Source organism: Empidonax traillii, unplaced genomic scaffold (assembly GCF_003031625.1).
Source record: "Empidonax traillii isolate 1590-97213 ecotype Southwest subspecies unplaced genomic scaffold, ASM303162v1 scaffold396:size1303734, whole genome shotgun sequence".
In the NCBI taxonomy this organism is placed as follows: Eukaryota; Metazoa; Chordata; class Aves; order Passeriformes; family Tyrannidae; genus Empidonax; species Empidonax traillii.
This window is the reverse complement of record NW_020955589.1, coordinates 479853-502031: the sequence shown is the minus strand read 5'-3', so window position 1 is coordinate 502031 and position 22179 is coordinate 479853. Positions and strand designations below refer to the sequence as shown.

General features: G+C 39.6%; 2 protein-coding genes across 3 annotated transcripts in view; one reads left to right on the top strand and one right to left on the bottom strand.

Moving 5' to 3' along the window:
* Positions 1-489: 489 nt before the first annotated feature.
* Positions 490-11664, bottom strand: CUNH5orf22 (chromosome unknown C5orf22 homolog). The gene is made up of 9 exons (XM_027893565.1): positions 11551-11664; positions 10258-10403; positions 8261-8410; positions 5796-6258; positions 5114-5176; positions 3993-4114; positions 3065-3131; positions 2316-2455; positions 490-936 (listed from the first exon to the last, which is right to left on the bottom strand). Exons 1-9 carry the CDS (start codon positions 11653-11655, stop codon positions 804-806), a joined length of 1389 nt encoding a protein of 462 aa, XP_027749366.1. The 5' UTR covers positions 11656-11664; the 3' UTR covers positions 490-803.
* Positions 11665-11731: 67 nt separating this feature from the next.
* The window catches only part of DROSHA (drosha ribonuclease III), a 71415-nt gene continuing 60967 nt past the window's right edge, over positions 11732-22179 (top strand). Inside the window, exons 1-5 of one of the 2 annotated variants that reach the window (XM_027893564.1) lie at positions 11732-11780; positions 14598-15455; positions 17194-17286; positions 18270-18501; positions 19065-19206. In XM_027893564.1, coding sequence (XP_027749365.1) covers positions 14605-15455; positions 17194-17286; positions 18270-18501; positions 19065-19206 — 1318 coding nt within the window. In that variant the 5' untranslated portion in view covers positions 11732-11780; positions 14598-14604. Of the gene's footprint in view, positions 11781-13344; positions 13467-14597; positions 15456-17193; positions 17287-18269; positions 18502-19064; positions 19207-22179 lie in introns of those variants that run through there. The other variant, XM_027893563.1, reaches the window with a different exon arrangement.

The following is a 22179-nucleotide window of genomic DNA, read 5'->3' as shown; positions in this document are numbered from 1 at the left end:
CAGTGAAGCTAAATCTTTGTTTCTGAAGAAACTATCAATTCAATTCCTTACAGGATTCCAAAGATAAAAGCATGCACATGTACACACACTTTTTATCCTCAAAATTATGTAAAAGTGAAAATATCAAGCCAACGTCTGTACATTAGGAACATTATATGAGCCATCAATGAAATACTGAGGCAAAATAAGACAATATTAATGACAGAGAGTATAAATATAAATGATATTCTGTGGATGGGGCAGAAGCCATAAGCTGCTCTGTAGAAATGAGAAGTTCATCTCAAGCACAACAATTAAGAGAGATCACTATAAAAACCTACAGTCTTAAAGGTATTATTCAGATATTTTTTTAAAAGACACAGTGCAACTCATGAAAAAATCTGTTACTCATCAAACTCAAAAAAAAAAAAAGTACATAAAAGATATTTTAAGAAATTATATATTTTATTTTATTTTAAGAAATTTATTTTAAGAAATTATATATTTTGGGTTTTTTTTACAGACACAAAGAAATCAGACAAAAAGCGTCATTTTATAGACAAAAAGTAATTTCTCTTGCACCAATTTTAAGAAGAAAGACAGTAAAAATAAAAATCACAGAACTAATCTAAACAAAGCCAAACAGGTAACAAACAGTTCAGATGTAGCTGACTTAGAGAAAGTAATGCAACTCAAAACTAGCTCTGGGTCAGCTTGGGTTCTAGTGCCACCTGCTGAAATAACAGTAGTTTTCCCCTTGCAACCATAGCTAATATGCAATTTAAATTAATCCACTGCATTAGACAGCAATACATGAAGCAAGGTCACAAAGATGATGAAGTGCTTGAGTAATCTAAGTGCACATTCAGAGAGCCATACACCGAACCAAGTAAACTGAGAACCTTCTCTTGAATCATGTCAACCTGCTCTGAAGGGCAATAGTCATCCAAACTTGATCTGTAAAAAGGAATTGAAAAAGGCATAAGAGAATACAGATATCACCACCATGACCACCTTGTGTATTCTTGTAAGGCTCTGTGGTTAAGCTGAAGCTACTTTCAAACTTTGGCAAGTTCTGCCTCCCCATACTCCTTTAAAGTGTAGTTCTGTGGATCTTCTCATTACTTTTTAAGCTGAATAGAAAGTCTGCAACAGATCAGGAATGTGACCTAATCTTCTTTCCAATTTTACTCTCTTCCTGAATCTGACACAGAACATGTTGGCAGACAAAGTTAAAGCAAATGATCTAACTAAAGGACACATGGAAAGTTAACATTGAAATATTCAAATGCTACTCGTTAAGTAGGTAGGAAAACTTGAAAAACAAATCTTCACAATCCCTGGGATATAACATTTTTTACGGTATCTATTAATGAACTGCAAACCAATACTAGCAGAGCCGACACTTCTTGAATTTTTATCTGTCAAGATCTAGAGAGATGATTCTGTTTTCTCTGCAATACTGGATGACAATCCTGCAGCTGGAACAGGGAATACAGCTTTCTTTTATTGCAGGGATTAGCCATATTATTTCTTGTTGACAAAGACAGCTTCATGTCACCTTCCGCTATTATTGCCTGCCCTTTCAACAGCACACTAAGTATTTCTGAATGATTAAATTGCAACAATTTGACAACAGATACACTGCGGCCTCCAGATTAGGTTTTCCCATGACAGATCCCTGGTTCTCCCAGGTCCCTGGCCTCAAACTCCAACCTTTTCTCCTAAATAATACCCTTACAGTCCTGGAAACGTAACTTTTACTCCATAACAAAGCTTTACTAGAGCCTTAAAGAATATAGATTGCTTTCAGGCATTAGACGAAAACCAGTTCCAGCAGAAGTTTCACCAGAAATCCTACCTATAGTACAATAAACCCTAAACTAAGAGAAGAAGGAAGGTGGGATGGAAGCCCATGGAAGCCCATGCAGGCTTGTCCTAGCTTTGCTCTAATTAGCACAAGTAAAGGAAGTAGTGAAGATGCCTGAACTCCAGTGACAGCTCTCAATCCCAGCATACACAAGGTCTCATCACAAACTTTATAGAACGTGTGCTGAAGCAGATGAAGTCATCATGTTTTCACAGCTTTTGAAATCTGTGCCAGATACTTTAAAGCCCAGTAAAACTGGCCATCAGTGCAGAGTCTTCCCTTACCTGTGTAGATGCTGTCACTGCTTTATGATCAATATTTCCAAATGTCAATTTTTACTATACTGTAAGGCTTCCACTTTAAGACAGGACTTAAGATGTACCAACCAGTGCTATGCTGATAAAATCACTTATCTTCATGAGCATAATCTGAGCTTTTTAAACTAAAAATGTCTACACAGTCTTACCGAGCAACAGTCACAAGCGTGGGCTTGGGCATATCTTTTAGAAGAACTTTAATGGATTGTATGAGGCCTTCAATCTCGTCTTCAGTGCTAACATGGTGAGGAAGCTCCATATAATCACAGGTCAAACCAGCCTGATGGACCTACAGGTAAATTAAACAGAGATTTAATTTCTGTTGATGAACTATTGATACATACTATCTGCGTAGAAGCTCTCTAGCATGCCTTCCCTAGCCCAGTAGGTAACTTACACCTCTTCATACAGTAAGAGTTGCGGGTTTTTTGCCCCAGCTTGTTCTTTAAATGAAACAAATAAAAATCTGGAGGTTGTATGGATTGTTTCATTATCTCCAGTACACTGTACCTTTTCTATAAATTCAGACTGTGCTGCAGTCCTTGAAGATCATAGCTCTGGTTCTCTATAAATAGGTATCTTATCTTAAATTCTATAAAGAAGATCAACAGATCCTGATGAAATGAAACCTCCCTTCACAGAGTGAGGCTCAAGACATCACAGTCCTGAAAGATCACACTAATGTTGCCTAAATACAGACAAGCAGAATAGAATTTTAGCAGCTTTAAAAAGAAAAGCTGGCCTAAGTAATGAGACATAAAAACCCAGGAAAACTAACAAACTCTCACAAAGCCCTGAATCAAGAAGCAAATCTGAAAGGAAGTATGAATTTTCCCTCCCTACTGAAGCTATGCTTTTGAAATTTGTCTACTTTCTGCTCTTTTACCTTGCCACCTACCATTTCATAGTCTGGGCTTTCCATCCTGTTTTTCAAACTGTGAACTAGTTGAACAAGTGGCTTCATTCTGGAGTTAAAACAAAACAAAACAAAAACAAACAACCCCCCCAAAAACAAAACAAACAAACAAAAAAAAAAAAAAAAAGGAAGAAGAGAAAAAAAGAAGAGGAAAGTAGAAGTTATTATGGCCTAGGATTTGAAAATAAAGTTTGCCCCTCTTTGTCATCTTGCAACTGAAAAAGTGGAAATTATCAGTACTACTGCACTGTTTCACCAGGTCTTTCTCATAAAGCCCTTATACCTGCCTCTGGCAAGTCCTCTTTGTGCTTCTTTTAGGGTAGATCTGCAGAACTGTTGTGGCTCAAGTCGTACAAACTTTTACAGTCATTGTTACAGAAGTCTGACAGTAATTGCTGCATTATGTGGAAAATAAATGATTTTCCCATCAAGGAAAAGCTCAGATTTTCAGTGTCTCTTTTCAGCTGAAAACATTTGTTTAAAAGCACAGTGATGCTGTTCAGCATGGGAGACAGTTGCTGAGATACAATGTTTCACTCATTTTCTATTTTCCCATAGAAAGCTGACCCTTCGGGAGCACCAAAGAATTGCTTCTCCGTGTCCTCCTTGGTTTGTTGTTTTTTTGAGAACTCTGATACACACCAATGACTAAGTTTTTAGTCAACAAAATGCCTCCAACCACAGAAAACAGAGTTTGCACCAAGCTAGAGAAGATTGAGCTTCAAAGGCCTACAGTGCTGCTGAAGACAACAGACTGACTTTCTTTCTATTTTGTCTGACTCTTTCTCCCCTAGAACTAAAGGAAAAACAGTATCCTTGCATAGATGCTATCCTTCTCCATTATCAAAATGCTGGGCTAATCAGTTCCAAAACTTCTGTTTGCATTTCAAGCCATTTATAATTCTCCTACCCAGGATAGGAAGCCCACTTCTGTAGGGTTTCTTCATCATCACTGTCACACAAATCTGCAAATGCTGCTTCCAGGTCTTCCAGCTGATGAACACGGTTTTCAACACAATCCAGCAAGCTTTCCTTTAGATAAGCATATATAACAGTATGTTAGTAAAAAAATAAAGTAAGAATATCATGGCTTACCTTATGATTTAAACTCTGTAGTGACTGATCTACTGGAAGAGGGGGATTCGAAACAACTGATTAATTACCATGGCATATCAATTCAAGATGATCACAGTAAATGCCTGTAGAAGCTGTTATCCCTTCAGAATAAATCATCTCACTTTGCTCTGTCTTTCCCACAACAATTTTAAAAAAGTCATCTTTTAAATATGTACCTGTTTTTATTGTTGATTTACTAAGAGGTATGAAAATCGGTTTGCCAATGTTCCACATATCTCTATTTCTTTATACACATATATTAATTAGGTTTCACTAATTTGTGCTAATTATATGTATTGAATTTCTCTCTAACAGTGTTCAGATGAGATTACAAAAGCTTACATTTCCTAGACTCAGAAGCACAGATGACGTAAAATAAAAAGTACATTACAGTGGCATAATATCATCCTTTCCACATCTAATTAGAGAGGTAAAAATCCAATTAGACAATCATCACAACTCTGGCTATCGAGCAAGAGCAACTAGGACAAGGAAGGGAAGAGCCTGGAGGAGAAAAAAAAAAAAAAAGAACCTGCCACCAAAAAAACCAAAGGAAAAACCCCCACCAAACCAAAGCCCTGCTGAGCCATAAAAAGAACAACATTGCAGATGACTTACAATGTTTTCATTCCTTCCTTGTCAATTACCATTTGTTTACAGAAATTAATTTTCACACTCATGCTAAATATTTACGCAATTCACTCATTTAATCAAAACATTTAATAGGAAAGAATTCCTAAGATGCTGCTGATTAGCATTCAGCATGCCATGTAGTTTAATTTAAGACCACTTCATTAAGCACCTTTGATAGGTTCCTTCCTGTTGACGTAACTCATTTTTATTGGGTAAATAAAAAGAATCATTCCCTCATAAAAAGAATCATTCCCTCATACATCCCAAAAGGAAATATCATACCTCTGTTGCATTTTTATGCGGCTTCTTGAAATTATACAACTCTTGCAAGAGCCCATATTCTGTCTTTGATAAAGAAAAAAAAAAGAGGAAAAAGAATTAGACTCTTCAAATGTGAAACCAAATCTTCAAAGCTTTCCTTCTTCAAAAAAAGAATGTGATCACCATGATCATTCCCCTACTCTAGTACTGTAGACAATAATGAGCATAACAGCCTCTCATCAGGACAAGCTACCACTCTCTGGACATTCAACACCACCATGCCTTTTGAAAGGCAGTCTCCTGATACCACTGTGGTTTTCTAATAGCTTGTTATGAAGGGTAAAAAATGACACAATTTGCCATTCTATGGTTCCTCCCTGATGAATCTTGCTGTGGGTATTTGGAAGGTTACCTGTGGAAACCCAAGCATAGCTTTTATGTCCCAAGCAACAAGCACAAATGAGCAATATACCTCTGGACTTGAATGCACTCTCCATACTATTGTCAAATGTAAGAATTTCCCCATATTTGGTGGTTGTAAATTTTTGTCATGTACACTCCCTAGAATGTCTCTCTTTAAAATATTACCATGAATCTTTAACTCTGATCAGCTACTCTGCTAACTGAGCTTAGGTGAAAGTTTCTCCATAGACATAAACACTAAGACTATGACTAAACGAGGCCATTCAATCGTTAGGCTTACCTGTGTGTACATTTCTTTGAATGGATTTTTAACTGAAAAAAAATCTAAGTCAATGTCCAAAACATATGCATCGCCTTTCTGCAGCACTTGGCACACATCTTTAACAATTTCACTTATTGGGCATTCACTGTTTTTGAGACAGCTTGAAGCTGAGCACTCTGGTGAGGTTCCTGCCCTATTCAGGGCACTTGCATTTTGTACTTCCTTTTTCTTCACGTCTGGAGTGCTGTTATCAAGGTCACCAAGACCCACTGATGAAGAGGCAGAAGTGGTGCTTGCTATGTCATCTGTATTTAGCTTCAGTCTTTTAGCAGATGCTACTTCACCGTTTTCTTCATGGACGTGTGATGATTCAGAAGGGTTGATGAGAATGACGTGTAAATTTAGGGACTTCTGGTTTTCCAGCTGATCAGCAGGAACATAAAGACCATCACTTAGAAAGTAATGATCTGTGCCTGTAACCCTACAATCGACAGTAACTCACAGTTAATATACATCTTGGCAAAAAGCTTAGGAAAAAGCATTTTATACTTTAAAGATCCAAAGAAGAATAAACAGACTTGTTATGGGTAATGAAAGCAATAAAACTGTGTAGACAAAATTTCAATCCTTAGGTTTTTAAATTAAAATTTTTTCCATTTCTTTATTGTGGAATAAATATATATATAAATTCATCCTTTATTTTTATGATAATCCTACAAGGTTTTAATGAATAAGAAAAAAGATTCTATATTATGTGCTACTGTGATTAATTTGCCATTGCATTGCATTTTAAAGACAATATTCAGAACTGAACAAGATATTGTCAATATTATGGCATAAAAGACTGCAAAGCTATAGACAGTTTGTCCTTTCTAATTTTCCAGGAAAATTATGTTAGTTGGGCTTGAGAAGTGCCCTGAAATGTATAAATATTGATTTAGTAAAAGTAAAATATTATTAATTAATTGGTAGAATTTAACTAGAATTAAATTATTTAACGGTAACTAGAGGATAAATAGCTAGGTATCAACTGAATTCACTTATATAAAAAACCAAAAAAAAACCACCCGAACTAATTCAACAAAAGCAACAATACTAAAACCTCTGCTTATTTCAGCCATATTTCTGTACAATTAGCCTTAAGCATCATAAACTCAGACTAAAAATAAACTTAAGCATGAACTTCTGCTCATTTGTGTTAGGGCCTCATTTGATTACATTTGATACACGAAGACAATTAATTTCATAAGCAGGAGAAATCTGAAGCTCAGTTCCCCAGTGTCTTGTGGATGGATTTCCCTGAGCTTGCCAAGATGAGAGGCTGGACCACAACTTCATCTTGTTGACTGGGCATTCACAGAACCTCTTCCCAGAAATTCTGCAGGGTTCACCATGAGCTCATACTACAGCTTTTTCTTTAGTGGACACTAACTAAGGTATCTATTACCTATTCATCTGTTGTCAACAAAACTTTAAGCAAGTTTGTATTTCTGAGGACTCTCTCTTTCTTCCTTCACGGATTTGGCAAGCCTAGAACCTGAAGTGAAGATACCTGACAGTGTTCAAAAAGAAGCCTGAAAAGTTGTTTTCAAGACAGCTAAGGCCACAACTGGGAGAGCTATTCAGCCATCATGAAGTATTTCTATATATTGGTTAAATGATTAAATGTAATTGAAAGCACTAGATGCTTTACTATTATCATCATCATCATTGTTATCATTATTATTATTATTAAGGTTTACTTTAGGCTTCAGATTCAGAATAAGTAGAGATTTAGTGTTTTATTTAAGGTGGTAAAACAAAGGATTTCTCTGCTGTCTTCTGTTAAACTTGCTTCAAAAGATTTACTTCGATATGCTGAAAAGAGACATGATTTGTAAGTGTCCATTAAAGCTGTACAAAATCACAACGCAGTGAATATAGTGAATGCAAAATTATCATGGACTGCATCCTGCAGAATGATGAGGGGCTCTGATCAGAACCTGAATCACAGAATGATTAAGATAAGAAGAGACATCTGGTAGTCTCTAGTCAATCACCTGATCAAAGCAAAACTAACTTTAAAGGTAGATGAGGCTGCCTAGGTCAATCATCCTTTATCAAAGGATGGAGAATTCATCACCTGAGAACCTATTTCATTGTTTAACTAGTAGACTAACTTAAAAAAAAAAAAAAAAAAAAAAAAAAAAAAAAAAAAAAAAAAAAAAAAAAAAAAAAAAAAAAAAAAAAAAAAAAGCAAAAAAGCAAAAAAACCAACCTCACACCAGAAAAACAGAATCATGGCTGTTACCAAATAAAAATTTTACTAGGTAGACCAAAGAGTAAATAGATACAAGCTGAACTACAATAGGCATTTCCCAAGGAAATTACAAATACAAATTACAAATTAAATTTTCATCTTTATCCCAGAACACAAAAAAATTCCAGTGAAAAGCTACAGAGATAATTTTTAAATTACTAGCATTTGACAGCAGACAATTTACCTGATTGTTGTCGTTGATACATCTTTTCCAACAAGAAAGCTGTGTTTTCCTTCCGAGATCTGACGAGCCCAGGGTGGGTGAAGCCATACTACTTGAGAAATATGGCCAGCATAAACAGCAGGTATAATCCAGTTCTCAATACTTAATTCACTGTAATCGATGGAGAAAGACAAGAGGTAACAATATTACTCTCCTTATAAATAAAACATGGTCAAGAACATCACAAACATCTTCCAAATCTTTAAAACCCCCATGCAAATCATCTAAAATTAGTACTCTGTGTAAGGGTAACATCATGAAAGAAAGAAAAAAAAAGAAAATCTGCAATGTTTGTAGTAGATTTTAAAAAGTTTGGACACAGAATGCAATCAGCTTCACTCTTAGCATGGTGCTTTGATGATAAACTACTTAGTGGTGGACCTGGCAGTGTTAGGTTACTGGTTGGACTCGATAACCTTAGGGGCCTTTTCCAACCTTAATGACTGTGATTCTACATCCTTTTTCTCTTGATAAATCAGAGAGAGGAAAGTGCAAGGACACAACATTGTTCTAAATAACTCCCAACTGACCTCATGAGTGTTTTATTGTAAACTGCTCTAAGTAGATTTTAAATATCATCTCAGTAATTAAATTCAGTCAATCCACATCTGCAAGATTTGCATCTTTCCTCATTATCAAGACCCTATTTTATTTACGTGTATGATGCCAGCTGTATCCTGGACCGCATCAAAAGCAGCATAACAGGAAGGTCGAGGGAAGTGATTACGCCCCTCCACTCCACTCTTATGAGATGCCCCCCAGAGTACTGCATCCAGCTCTGGGGCCCTCAACATAAGAAGGGCATGGTCCTGTTGAACCAGGTCCAGAAGAGGCCACGAAGATGATCAGAGGGCTAGAATACCTCTCCTGTGAGGACAAGGTGAGAGAACTGGGGTTGTTCAGCCTGGAGGCTGCAGGGAGACCCATAGAACCGTCCTGTACCTAAAAGGGAAGAAAGCTGGAGAGGGACTTTTTACAAGGGCATGCAGCAATAAGACACAGGGAAAGGCTTTAAACTGAAAGAGGGTGGGTTTAGATTAGATATTAGGAAGAAATTCTTCACTGTAACGGTGGTGAAGAATTGAAACAGATTGTCCAGAGAAGTTATGGATGACCCAGGCTTGGCAGTGTTCAAGACTAGGTTGCATGGGGCATTGAGCAACCTGGTCTAATGGAAGATGTCCCTGCCAATGGCAGGGGAGTTGGAACTAGATTATCTTTAAGGTCCATTTCAACCCAAATCATTCGATGATTCTAGGATAGAGTCATTTGGACTTTTCATTAATCAAAAAAAGAGAACAAAATACTGACTATGGGTAGGACGATCAAAGTACTTACACAACAACTGCATCAGCTTGTAATTGCTATAAATCACCATAATAGTGAAGCAATCAATATTTATCTTAAAACAGGAAGAGGAAGACAATAGTAGAAACCACCCTGTGGCTTATTCCCTACCTACTTCAGATTGTGGTAGAAAATATTGGTCTTTATGATTCTAACATGAAAATCTTGTTCAATTTCACATATTCACCATGCCAACAAAGGATATGCTATTTCAATCTCAAAGTCAATTTTTCAGTGTGAAGAAAGAAAGACTCATTTAAAACTACAGCTCTTCAGAAAAAGCAACAACTTAGAGTGTTTTCCTGTTACCCAGAGCAACTACTGGGGCTAATATCATAATATACTACTGAACAACTAAACAAAGCAAATTAATACATCTTAAACTGTTTGATGCACCACACAAATATTTGGCCACATTCGTAAAACATAAAAGTAACTTTTTCCATTTAAAAAAAAAGTTTCAGCAAAAGTGAAAAGATGGAAGATACAACCTTAACCTGAATTATACCTCCTTTGTTCATGTTTCCTACTCAATTGTATCAATATTCACTGTGAATCAAAGGCAGCAAGAAGTAGACTTAAAGTGCTCTGAGGCAGTAACCAGGACCTACCTAAAAAGAGTTTCTTTGTCAAATACAGTGTCTGCAGGCATATTCACAGGAATAAGAAGGTCTGGATGGGAATCAAGATGAACAAAACTGATGTTACTAGCAGGAAGATGCTTTGAACCAATGGCACGATAGATGAAAGGCAGCACCTAAAGCAATATGAATAATAACATTTTAATGATAACCAGTAAGCTGAAAAATGCAACCACTTTAACAGCAAAAACATTAGTCCCACTCTTATTCCTTTAGAGTTTGGATTAGAGGAAGGAGGAGACAGAAGACAATACAAAGGGGAAATAACTCCAGAGGCAAGACAACTCATGAACTATAATCATTATAAGTCCAAGCATTCTACATGAGAAACTGCTAAAGAATCACAGCCTTTTTCCTTCTTTATAGGAAGTCTTGTTTGCAGTAGCTTCTCACTAAACTAATGAATCAACTCAATTCGTAGGGCTTTTTTTTCGCATTTACAACTAAACCCCAGTAATGCCTTTCCTCTTCTGCAGAACACTGCCCCTGTATTTCCTTCCCTATGCATTCCTCACCATGCATGGCTGCTGTGGAGATAAAAACATTTTGCAAAGAATCTAGTAAATAATCTGTTACTTAGGATGAAGGCCTAAATTTATGCTGCTATTAAAAATAAAACTATGAGAAACCAGAAACAGCAGTTCAAAAGCAATTTCTCCCTCACTCCCTTTTTCAATGACTTAACTAAAAAAGCAAAGCTCCACATTTAACATTTCTCAACAAGTGGCAGTCAATCTGCTTGCTGGGATGTGATTATATCTGCTGTCAGACACCAGAGTGGCTTGAGTTTCCAAGTACTGCTCTAAAGCCCAGCAAATTATAACAGCAGGGTAATGTGGGTATAATTTCTATTTAACTATAGCAACTACAACCCAAAGAAGAAAAAAGTCAGCAATAATTCCTTAAAAAGATGTCAAAATCCGATCACGGTAATGATGACAATTAACTTAATCGGTGAATGGGAAAGTCTCCTGAGTCCTGAACTTCATTTATGTTTCAGCAGTGGAAGGGAAGGCAGTTTAAGTGTCTGTGCATGGCTGTAGAGGGCAAGGCTGTTCCCACGGAAGCGCATGGAGCGGGCAGAACCCGGACAGACGGCAGGAAAGTGCATCCCCCCGGGGAATCCGTCAGCGCCAGCACAGGGGATCCACCAGCCAGACTGAGCCTCCGCGCCGCGGACAAACGAGCGAACGAACGAAGCCACTCCCCATGCACCACCGGAGGGACGGCCCATCCCACGGCAGCCCAGCGCCGGGCACTCACGTCCTGGTGGTCCTCCACCACCCACACCGGCAGCGCCGGGTACTCCCGCAGGCAACCTCCGCGGGGCCGACCCGCAGCGCCGGCCTCCGGCTTCCCCCCGCTCATGCCGCCGCTCCCTCCCTCCTCCCGGCGGGCGGTGCTTCCGCCCGCAGCACCTCCCATCGCTTTCCTGTTCCGGAGCCGGAGCGCTGCGAGCTGGGCTGGCCCGGGCAGCGGCGGCGGCGGGGCAGGTGGGCTTGGCGTGCCCGGCTGCCCGCAGCGGGACGGGCAGGGGCTCCCCGGGGTTGCTCGGTGCCGCTCTGGTGCCGCGGGTCGCCGTGCGTCTCCGCGGGCGCCGGGAGGGGGCGGCGCGCAGCTCCCAGGGGAGGGGGCGCGGCGACTCCGAGGTGCTGGCGGGGGTCGGGGTGCGGGAGGCAGGACCTGGCCGGGCGGTATCTCCGTGCTGCCGCCCCTGCGGGGGCCGTCGGGAGGACGGGTGTCGTGGAGTCACGGGGTGGAAGGGATCAGTGTGGGTCGTATGGTCCAAACTCCCTGCTCGAGCAGGGTCGTCCCAGAGCACGTGGCACAGGATTGCGCCTAGGTGGTTCTTGAATAAGTCCAGTGGGGAAGGCAATGAGTTCCAGTGCTTGGTCACTGCACAGTAAAGGAGCTCTTCCTCGTGTTCAGGTGGAACTTCCTGTGCATCAGTTTTTGCCCGTTGCTTCTTGTCCTGTTGCTTGGCACCACTGAGAAGAGCCTGGCTCCATCCTCTAGACACCCCTGTTTTAGATACTTAGAGACACTGATGAGGTCCCCTCTCAGTCATCTTTTCAAGGTGTGTCGGTGCCCTCTTGCTCTCAGAGGTGTGTCTTCAGGGAGAGGCGAGTTTGTTTGGTCTTTTTTAGGGAACCAGTGTTGCTTTGATGTGCAACGGCCCCCACCAGTGCAATAAATTTCCTCTTCTAGATGACAGGAAAAGGGGAGTTTGTGCTTTTTTGGTATTCTTGTACTTACCTAATTTTAAATAAAAATTGGATGTGACTAGAGTTTGCAGTGGAGGGAGCTTTAAAATAATTCAGGCATTTAAAATAGTTTCTTCTATTTTTTGAATTTCTTTTTCCAGCTGTGATTCTGTGCAGGCTGAAGGAGTGACACTAAGGCAGTAGAACCAGAGCAGTTCTCTGGTGTTGAGAAGATCTTAGAGCCTGTTTAAGAGTGCTGATGAAGAAAACCCTTTCTTTGAATGCTATGACCTATTAAAAAGAAACACACTTAAAGACAAGGCACTGTGGTACAGTGACCTTTGCTTTAATTAAGAGTTTAGCTCAGCGTGTTTAAATAAAATATGTATGTAAATGTTAGCAAAGTCTGAAACAGTTTACTGTTACAAGCGTGAACTGTGTAAGAGCATGACAGGAGAACTAAAGCTAAATTGATTCAATGTGTAATGGATTAGAATTACTAATAACAAAAGGTTGTACTATTGCCATATGAAATAATGGAAGTTGACTTTCTTTTTTCCCCCTTTTTTAAAATTTTTTGAGAGCCTTTACAAAGTTGGAGGGTATTGAGCAGGTAGAGGCTGACTGGAAGGAACAAGTGACTTTATACTGTTGTGGCTGCTACTTCTTAGAAACGTGGGATTCTCACTTACTTTGGCCTTTGGTTGTTCTGGAGAGGGAATGAATACCACTGCCACCAATTTCAGTGGCTTCCACTAAGCCCTGCATATGTAAGGAGAGTCTTAGGGTCCTCTTGATTCCTTCTCTTTGGTGTCAGTCCTTTTCCCCTCTGTTTCTTTTCCTTTCTCCCTGCAGTTCACCAGAAGTTGTCTGCTTTCTCTCAGCAAGAGCTACATCTTTTGCTGCAGTGGCACCGGAATGCAGCTGAGAGTAGTGCTCTGAGCAGTCCAGGTTGGCCATGTTGCATTATAGCAGGTGGGAGAATATTTTGTGCATGTACTTCACCGTCAGGAAAGCCTCAATAAAAGGGAGGCTTTGTTTTCTGTTTCTGGTGATCTTTCCAATTATATGTGTGTCTTCCCTTTCTTTATCTCACTTCCCTTTGTGGAAAACAGGATTTGAGTTCTGTGGCTGCTTAGCTAATTTTTTTCCCTCTCCCTCTCTTCCAGCTATAAAGTGGTTTTTCCCCCCATTTTTTTCAGTTTTTGAAACTTAACATTGTGATTAAAGAATCAGTTTTAACTGATGAAGCACAGTGGTTTTCATTTATAAACATTAATACAATGCCTTAAATATGTGCCTAGGTTTGAGCAACAGTTAAGCCTACTTGAAGCAGTGGCAACTGCTGAAAGGTAACAGGGCCAGGAAGGCAGCTGAGGGATTTCTTGGGAACCATTTATTTCAATGAAAATGAAGGAATAGCACAGTCTACACAAAATTTGTTTCTGTAATCTGTAAGATTCTCATTCCACAAAAATATACCTACCTCACTTTACATTTTTGGAACGGTCTGTTGAATTCAGTCCTTCAGTAAATTGGGGACTCAATTGTGAATGTAAATTACTACTATCTCATTTAAAATTTACATTATTTGTTGGATCAGGTAACTTGCAATTGAATGTTAGTCACGTTATTCTGCCCAAAGTTTAGAATTGTGTTCTACAAAGAACTCCTTTTTATGCAACTTTGGATGACAACTGCAGTTATTAATGAGTGGTTTCTTTGGTATGGGGTATTTGAGGTTTCTAAATCAAAGTTTCTAAATACTAGCAGAGGTGCTTGAATCCTTGACCAGTCCTCATACCAATAATTTTTTTGAAATTAACGTTGCCTTAAGTCAGAAAGCATGGTTCAGCTTTGGTTTAAAGACAGTAGAATGCATTCATGGACAGAGGCTTAAAGGAATCAAAGGGACATAAATGACCTGTACTAGAGGTCTGAGGAGCACAGAGCTCCCAATGAAAGTTCGTAGACATTGTTTACTGCTCCTGTTAAAGGAAACTACAGAAACTATAGTTTCAGCATTTTAGGATTAGTTCCTGCAAATGCAGTAAGAACATCTTACAAAAATTGTGTGACCCTGGACTTTTACTTTCCTCATTAAAGGTGAGCCATGTCTTTCCATTCTGGACGAGGATGTCCCCGTGGTCAGGGGGGACCAGGAGCAAGAACTTCAACACAGACCTACCGCCCTCAGAACCTACGGCAGCTTCACCCACAGCAGCCCTCCGTGCAGTATCAGTATGACCAGCAAACTGCCCCTCCAACAACCTACTCAAACCCTCCAGCCACTGGTTACATGCCTCCCAGGCCAGACTTTGTGCCCTATCCTCCTCCAGTGCCCCCTTCCACACAAAATCCCATCAGCCAGTGTCCCATGAGGCCACCATTTCCGAACCATCAGATGAGACAGAGCTTCCCAGTGCCTCCATGTTTTCCTCCCGCTCCGCCACCAGTGCCAAATCCTAGCAACACTCCTGTGCCAGGAACTCCTGCTGGACAAAGCACCTTTCCTTACATGATGCCTCCTCCCACAGTACCGCACCCTCCTCCCCCACCAGTCATGCCACAGCAAGTCAACTACCAGCCTGTGTACTCCACGGGGTACTCCCAGCAGTCGTTCCCGCCTCCTAGCTTCAACAGCTATCAGCACAATTCTGGCTCCTTCCAGAGCAGCACTGCCAACAGCAGTGGCGGCAGCAGCCATTTCCGGCACACGGGTCAGTACCAGGGAGAGAAGCCTCAGAGTGATCGGCGGTCTCCAGATAGGAGCAAGCACTATGATGAGCACCGACATCGCGAGCACGGTCACATCCATGGGGACAGGCATCGGTCTGCTAACCATGGCGATCGTCGGGATCGAGGCCGGAGTCCAGATAGGAGGAGGCAGGAGAGCAGTCGGCACCGGACAGATTATGACAGAGGAAGGATATCGCCTCATCACAGAAGTTACGAGCGAAATAGGTAACTGGAGATATTTTCTGCCTGCAGGGGGAGAGATGTCATCATTGCCCCATAGTATTTGTTTGCATCAGTGTTCTTCCCTCACCCTTGTTTTTCCCTCTAGCTCAGGAGATAGCCAGTACTCAGGTCTGATGGAAAGGCCTGCCTGTGTGGTTTTGTTCAGGTTTAAGACCTCAGCAAGCCAGCGTGTGATCTCAAGAAAGGACTGAAGTGAACATTACCATAAATCTGTTAAAGGAAATGGGACAGTTGTAGGCTGCGTCGACATCATTCAGATGGATGAGTGTGCACTGCTTATTCTGGGGTCTATCATGAAGTTTTCTGTTGCACAATAGATCCACAGTTGGGTGGACTAACAAGCTGTCAACTTTTAGTAGAATATGAAAACTGCCTGTGTGATCTTTCCTGCTTAATGTATACAATAATTTCATAGGATCATTTAGCTTGGAAAACATCCTTAAGGTCATCAAGTCCAACCCTTTACCTAAGGCTCCCAACTCCACCACTTAAATGTGTTGCTAAGTGCCACATCTGCATCTCCTTAAATGCCTTCAGGGCTCGTGATAACACGCTGGGAAGCCTGTTCCAGTGCTAAACAACCCTTTTAGTGGAAAATTTTTCGTAATATCCAAATGAAATCTCCCCTACTGCAACTTGAAGTTGTTTCCTTTCATTCTGGCACTTGTTACTTGGGAGAAGAGACTGACCCCCACCTTACTGCAATCTGCTGTGAGGTAGTTGCAGAGAGCAGTAAGATCCTCCCTGATCCTCCTTTTCTTCAAGCTAAACAACCCCAGCTCTCTCAGTCACTCCTCATGTGACTTGTGCTCCAGACCCTTCACCAACTCTATTGCCCTGCTCTGAACATGCTGCAGCTCCTTAATGTCTGTCCTGTAGCGAGAGGCCCAAAACTGGACACGAGACTCAAGGTGTGGCATCACCAGTGTTGCATATGGGGGAATAGTCACTGCCCCAGTCCTGCTGGGCACACTATAATACAAGCCAGGATGCCATTGGCCTTCTTGGCCACCTGGGCACACTGCTGGCTCACGTTCAGCTGGCTGTGACTAACATCTCCTGTTCCACTGGGCAGCTTTCCAGCCGCTCTTCCTCAAGCTTTCAGTTAATTTAAAGCTCTTTTGCCCCAGAAGTATGTTTGTGTTATCAAATACTTTATGCATATGTGCAAGCTGACTCTTGTAGGTGAGAGTTGTAGTTTCAGCATCATGCAGATTGTCTGTATCTGTCTTGTTTTTTTGTGTGTGCTTGAGGTGGCTGTAAAGAAGAGAGGGCTCACCTCAAACACTTGAATGACTGCTGTGCTTACAAAGCTGTTGTGCATGGGATAGGTTTTTTGGTCCCTTTCTTGAAGCTTTCAGAATAGTTAAGGATAGAGTATCTTACCCTTTTCCATTCCTAACTGGAGAAGAGGAAGAATGGTAACAAGTCCTGTGGTGAATTCATAGAAACTGCCTCTGCATGGTATGAATTAACTGTCCTATTGAGATAGATGGCTTTATGACAAAGGCAGAGGAGATGGATAAGTGACTTTTACACTTATCCAAAAGTCTTTTACAAATTTCTTTGACATCAGCATTAAGAATATCTTGGGTTTTAGCAGTCAGCATGTGGATATCATTTGCATAACATGATCTCAGGCTGCTTTTGTGCTCCTTTCTGGTGTGGAACGTACAAATATCAAGATTTCTCATTTAACTTACTTTTTGTACTTTCTAAGGGAGCGGGAGAGGGAGAGGCATAGGCATCGTGACAGCAGAAGATCACCATCACCAGACAGATCCTACAAAAAAGATTACAAGAGAGCAGGAAGGTAAGGGAGGTTGCATATGATCTCTTGAATATTTGAGGCTCTGTGCATTCACTCGTGAGGTTTTGTGTATGCATATGTGCCTGGTTTGAAAACTCAGAAATCCTGAGTGTCTTAAATTTATAACCATCTACTTCTATATGCAAATATCAGCTATCTCACAACATTGTAGAGTTAGAAACAGGATTTATCTCTGGAGAGAGAATTTCTCTGCTGTGTCCTAAAGACTTCTTCTTACATCTCCTTCCAGTCTGTAAAGTACCAAAATCATTTAAAGTCATTCTATTTTTAGATTATCTTTTAGGGGCTTTTCTTATATTGGTGCTCCTTCTGAATGCTGGATATCCGAAATCGGTGCAACATTATTGGTTTTGTAGGTAGAGGAGATGGAAAAAAGTAGGTATTTCTCCTAATTCATCTTTTGAAAGCATTACTCTTGCAATACATAAGGACTGTGAGAAATTGTGTTGTTCCCAGGGATGTCAGTGTTAGAGTAACAGCAGCGTGGCTTCTGTATAATCCTTCTAATAAAACCCTAAGTCTTTTGTAATGAAAATATTTCATAGGCTACGTACTAAAACTTCTTACTTTAACTTTTAGTTGTTAGTGATGTGAGTTTTAGTTTTTACTGATGAATTTTTAACTTTGGAACAAAATTAAAATAAATTCACCTAGAATGCTAGTAAGAATTTTAATCTAAGATAGCATATATATTTTATATATATTATTATTATTATACATTATTCTTGAGTAAGATTTAAAATAAAAAAGCACTTCCAGTTTTAAGTCATTTTATAGTACATCAGAACTACAAAGTGCTCTTCTACTCTATATGGTGCAAGTTAAAAGCAGGAAAGGAAACTGGATTTTGCTGAAATTTATATGATAGAATGATGTTCTGATCTGAAGCAAACTGTTTTTCATTATAAAACTGTCAGTGTTAAAATAATAAAGAGAATTGCTTTGGTTTGCTTTCTCCCACTAAGCCGATCTCCAAGCAGAGAGAGAAAGAGACCCCGATGGGAGGAGGACAGAGAAAGGTGGTCTGAGAACCAGAGCTCCAGCAAAGAGAAAAGTTATACTGCTGTCAAAGACAAAGAATCAGAGGAGAATGCATCTGAGAAAAATGAAGAGGAAGATGAGGAATTACTCAAGCCAGTCTGGGTTCGCTGTACCCATTCTGAAAACTATTATTCCAGTGACCCCATGGATCAAGTGGTATGTTTGTGAGAACTTTAAAATTACTGTACACAGTCCATTATTGAGTATTTGATTACTTGACTAACATGAACCCTTCAGCAGGATCATGTTTTGTCTCATTTAATTCTTCTCTCTCCCCAGTCATCTCAGTCTTTTAACCCTGTTAGGGGCTTTATATGTGGGTGCTATTCTCTATTTTCATCAGTTTCTTCTCTCTGTTAGCATTCAGAATAGTGGTACATGAAGCAGGGCTATTTTTTTTTTTTTGTCTCCAGGAGGGAAAGATTTTTTTTTCCCCGTTATACCTGTGTTTGAGCAAAGATACTTCAAGCACCATATATTCCCACAACCTTGGAGAAACGTTAAACTAGCAAAGGAGGTAATTTCCCTGCTAGTTCACTGGGTGAAGCAATGTAATGGTATGCTAAAACCTTAATAGGTATTTCCATGTTTCCTTGAACTACATAGATCTGTCTTCCCTCCCTCTTGCTTTTCTTCAGAAATGCTGGTACCTGTTGTGTTCATGTGCTATTTCAACACTGTATTGTTTTATTTTGTTGTTCTGATTATTTTATTGACAGGGGGACTCTACTGTGGTAGGAACAAGCAAGCTCCGAGATCTGTATGAAAAATTTGATGAGGAGTTAGGAAAGCGACAGGCAAAGGCCAAAGCAGCCAGGCCACCATGGGAGCCACCAAAGACCAAGCTGGATGAAGATTTAGGTAGGCTGAAATGATGACAAAGCTGAGGAGAAATGGAGTAATCTCTAGGTAACCTGTCTCGGTAGTTGTGTGTATTTAATAATGTTGGTAGGCTAATCTGTGTTTTTAAAATCCCTTTTTTGTGTTGCGTATCCATGGGAGTTTTACTCTAGCTTTTGACTGAAGTAGAGCTAGATTCTTTACCCAGAAAGCCTAGGGGAAAATGGAGAGTATCCAGCACTACTATATGCTAGTTTCTTCCATGGCATAAAAGCACCCTGAGCATGATCAGAGAGTCCAGAGAATGGTACATGAGAGACTTTGAGAAGCTCCTGGTCTTATATTTCTACAAATTAAGAAAAAGTAGTGATGATAAACTCATAGGTCTGCTTTTTATGTCACCACGTCTTTCTTCTGGATTGTATTTTTGTTGTGTAACTCTGCTTACTATGATCAGACTTACGCATCTGTTTACATAACATACTTTATCTTCATTGTCATGTACTACCCATATGGATCTTCTTGCAGTGAAATACATCTGCTAGCAGCATCACTTATTGGGGAAATAGTGTTGTATTAGCAGGGCATAGATTTTTATAGCAATTGGTCTACTCAGAAGTCAGTGAAAGCTCTTATTTAGTTTTGTGAGAACTGTTAGCTGTTCCTTTTATTCTTCCAGCATTTCAGTGTTTTATAGTGTGCTTTTAGTCAGTTGCTTTGGTTCAGGAAATTAGTAGGCACAGTAATTTGGATATTCTGTTGGGCTTTTCTTAACTGGTGCCTTGTGTTTGCCAGATGAGCTGCTTCAGACTCTCATATTTCAGCTTAGTAACTCCTTAGAATTTTTTGTATGTAATTCTTAAAGCTGAAATACAGACATAATGGCATAGTTGATTACATGCTGATGGTATAAAAGGATAAAGTCAAGATGAGAAAAAATCAACACCGATGAATAAAATGTGAATGCACTTTTGTGAAGGAAACAATTTTTTAACATTTTTTTGAACAGAAAATTTGCATATATTTGAATTAATTTCAAGAACCACTGACAAAGTTAACTGTAGGAGGTTTTAGGAGGTTTTTTTTCATGTGGATGAATCAAGGACAAAATTGCTACCTTCAACATACCTGTGTAAAGCTCTCACTTCCTCAGATCTCTGCAGGAAGAAAGCCTGCTGCTCCAGGCTAAAATATGATTGGGCCAAGAGCAATTTCTCTGTGTTTCTATTTCCAGTCTTTCTGGAGGACCTGAAAGCTCTCTGTCTTAACTGGTCCTCTGGGATGACTTGGTGTCTGAGCCAGCTTCTCCTACAACCATGCTTCCATAATGTCTAGTAGTTTGTCTTATTTTGTACTTCAGTAAATGCTGTCTCTGTTCTGCCTCGTGTTAGGAGTAATTGTGTATTATAGTGAGATAGCAGTGCACTCCAGGAACAATTTTTGATCATGAAAGGCTGATTACGGAAGAAATTCTTTACTGTGAGGGTGGTGAGGCTCAGGAACAGGCTGCCCAGAGAAACTGTGAATGCTCGATACCTGGCAGTGTTCAAGGCCAGCTTGGGTGGGGCAGTCAGCACCCTGATCTAATGGGAAGTGTCCCTGCCCGTGACAGAGGGGTTGGAAATAGATGATCTTTAAGATCCCTTTCAACCCAAATCATCCTATGACTCTGTGATTTCAGTGTGTGAAATCCAGAAGTTCTGGGTTGGCCTTTCAGAACTCCAGCTTTGTCTCATGGGTCCTTGTGCTCATTTTGCACCTGAAATGAAACCTAAACAATAACCACTTGTATATCAGAGAACTTTTATAATGTATGTCTTTGTGAATATTTGTAGTAATACATGCATTTAGAGAAAACTCAATTTCAGTTGAGCATATATGACCATACATTCCAAGGATGTATTTTAATAACACTTTGTGCCAAATTAAGAACTGTGTAAAAATATATCTTTAGAAAGAAAAAAGGGAAATATTTTACCAGTGATATTCTCTCATTTTTTCTCTTTCCTTTTTCTTTTAACTAAGGAGGGTCTTGTTTTCAGTAAGTACGTGTATTTTAAACCATGGTTTCACAGTATTTCAAAGCACTAACTATAGTAATATATTTTTTCTGAAGTCAAAACTTAGAAATAGAAGAAATGTTGCATTTTATTGCAAGAATAATAAACCTTTCTTGCATCCTGATATATATGTTGGCTATGAAAGCATTTATTTAAATTGAAGCTGAGGAGATCTGTGGAAATGAGTGACTAAAATTATGTGCATAAGAAAGTACCACAGGAGATTAGAGATATGTGAGATCAAGCTCTGGGCGTTTTGTGTGTGTGCTTTTTCTGATATCAAGTCGAGACACTTATTAAAATTACTTTGACAACACCACAGAAGAGATGGTCTAAGCACCAAGCCTGTCAGAGTTCAAGAAGTGTTTGGACAGTGTTCAAAGGCACATGTGATTCTTGGGGTTATTTTGTGCGGGTCCAGGAACTGGACTCAGGGATCCTTGTTGATCCTTTCCAGTGTAGGAGATTCTGTGAAAACATCTTCTTTCTTTTTCTTTAGCATTGTTGTCCCTTTTAATACACTAGAAAAATTGTTTTAGTTAGTAAAAAGAAAACCATCTTAAAAAAAGAAAAAAACACAAACCTCACATAACAGGACTTTCGTGAAACTTAAGACTGCATTCACTCAGCTAGTAGTTCCAGGTTTTCTTCTTGCCTGTGGTTTCTAATATGCGTTAATGGATTTATTAGAAAGAATTGATTTTGAAAAATTAGTGTGACAGTACATGTTCTAGAATAATTCTATACATATGTGTTGTTTAAAAAATACTTAAGTAGGCAATATCCTGCTAGAGACAGGACCATTTTTACGTAAAATGAAACTAGACATAAGCATTTTGCTCATAGGAAGAAGAATTAACTTCTAAACAAGAGGTTCTGCTTAGCTTGCGCTGTAACCTTATGTGTGTTTCTCTCTTTTCTTTCTCTTTTTTCT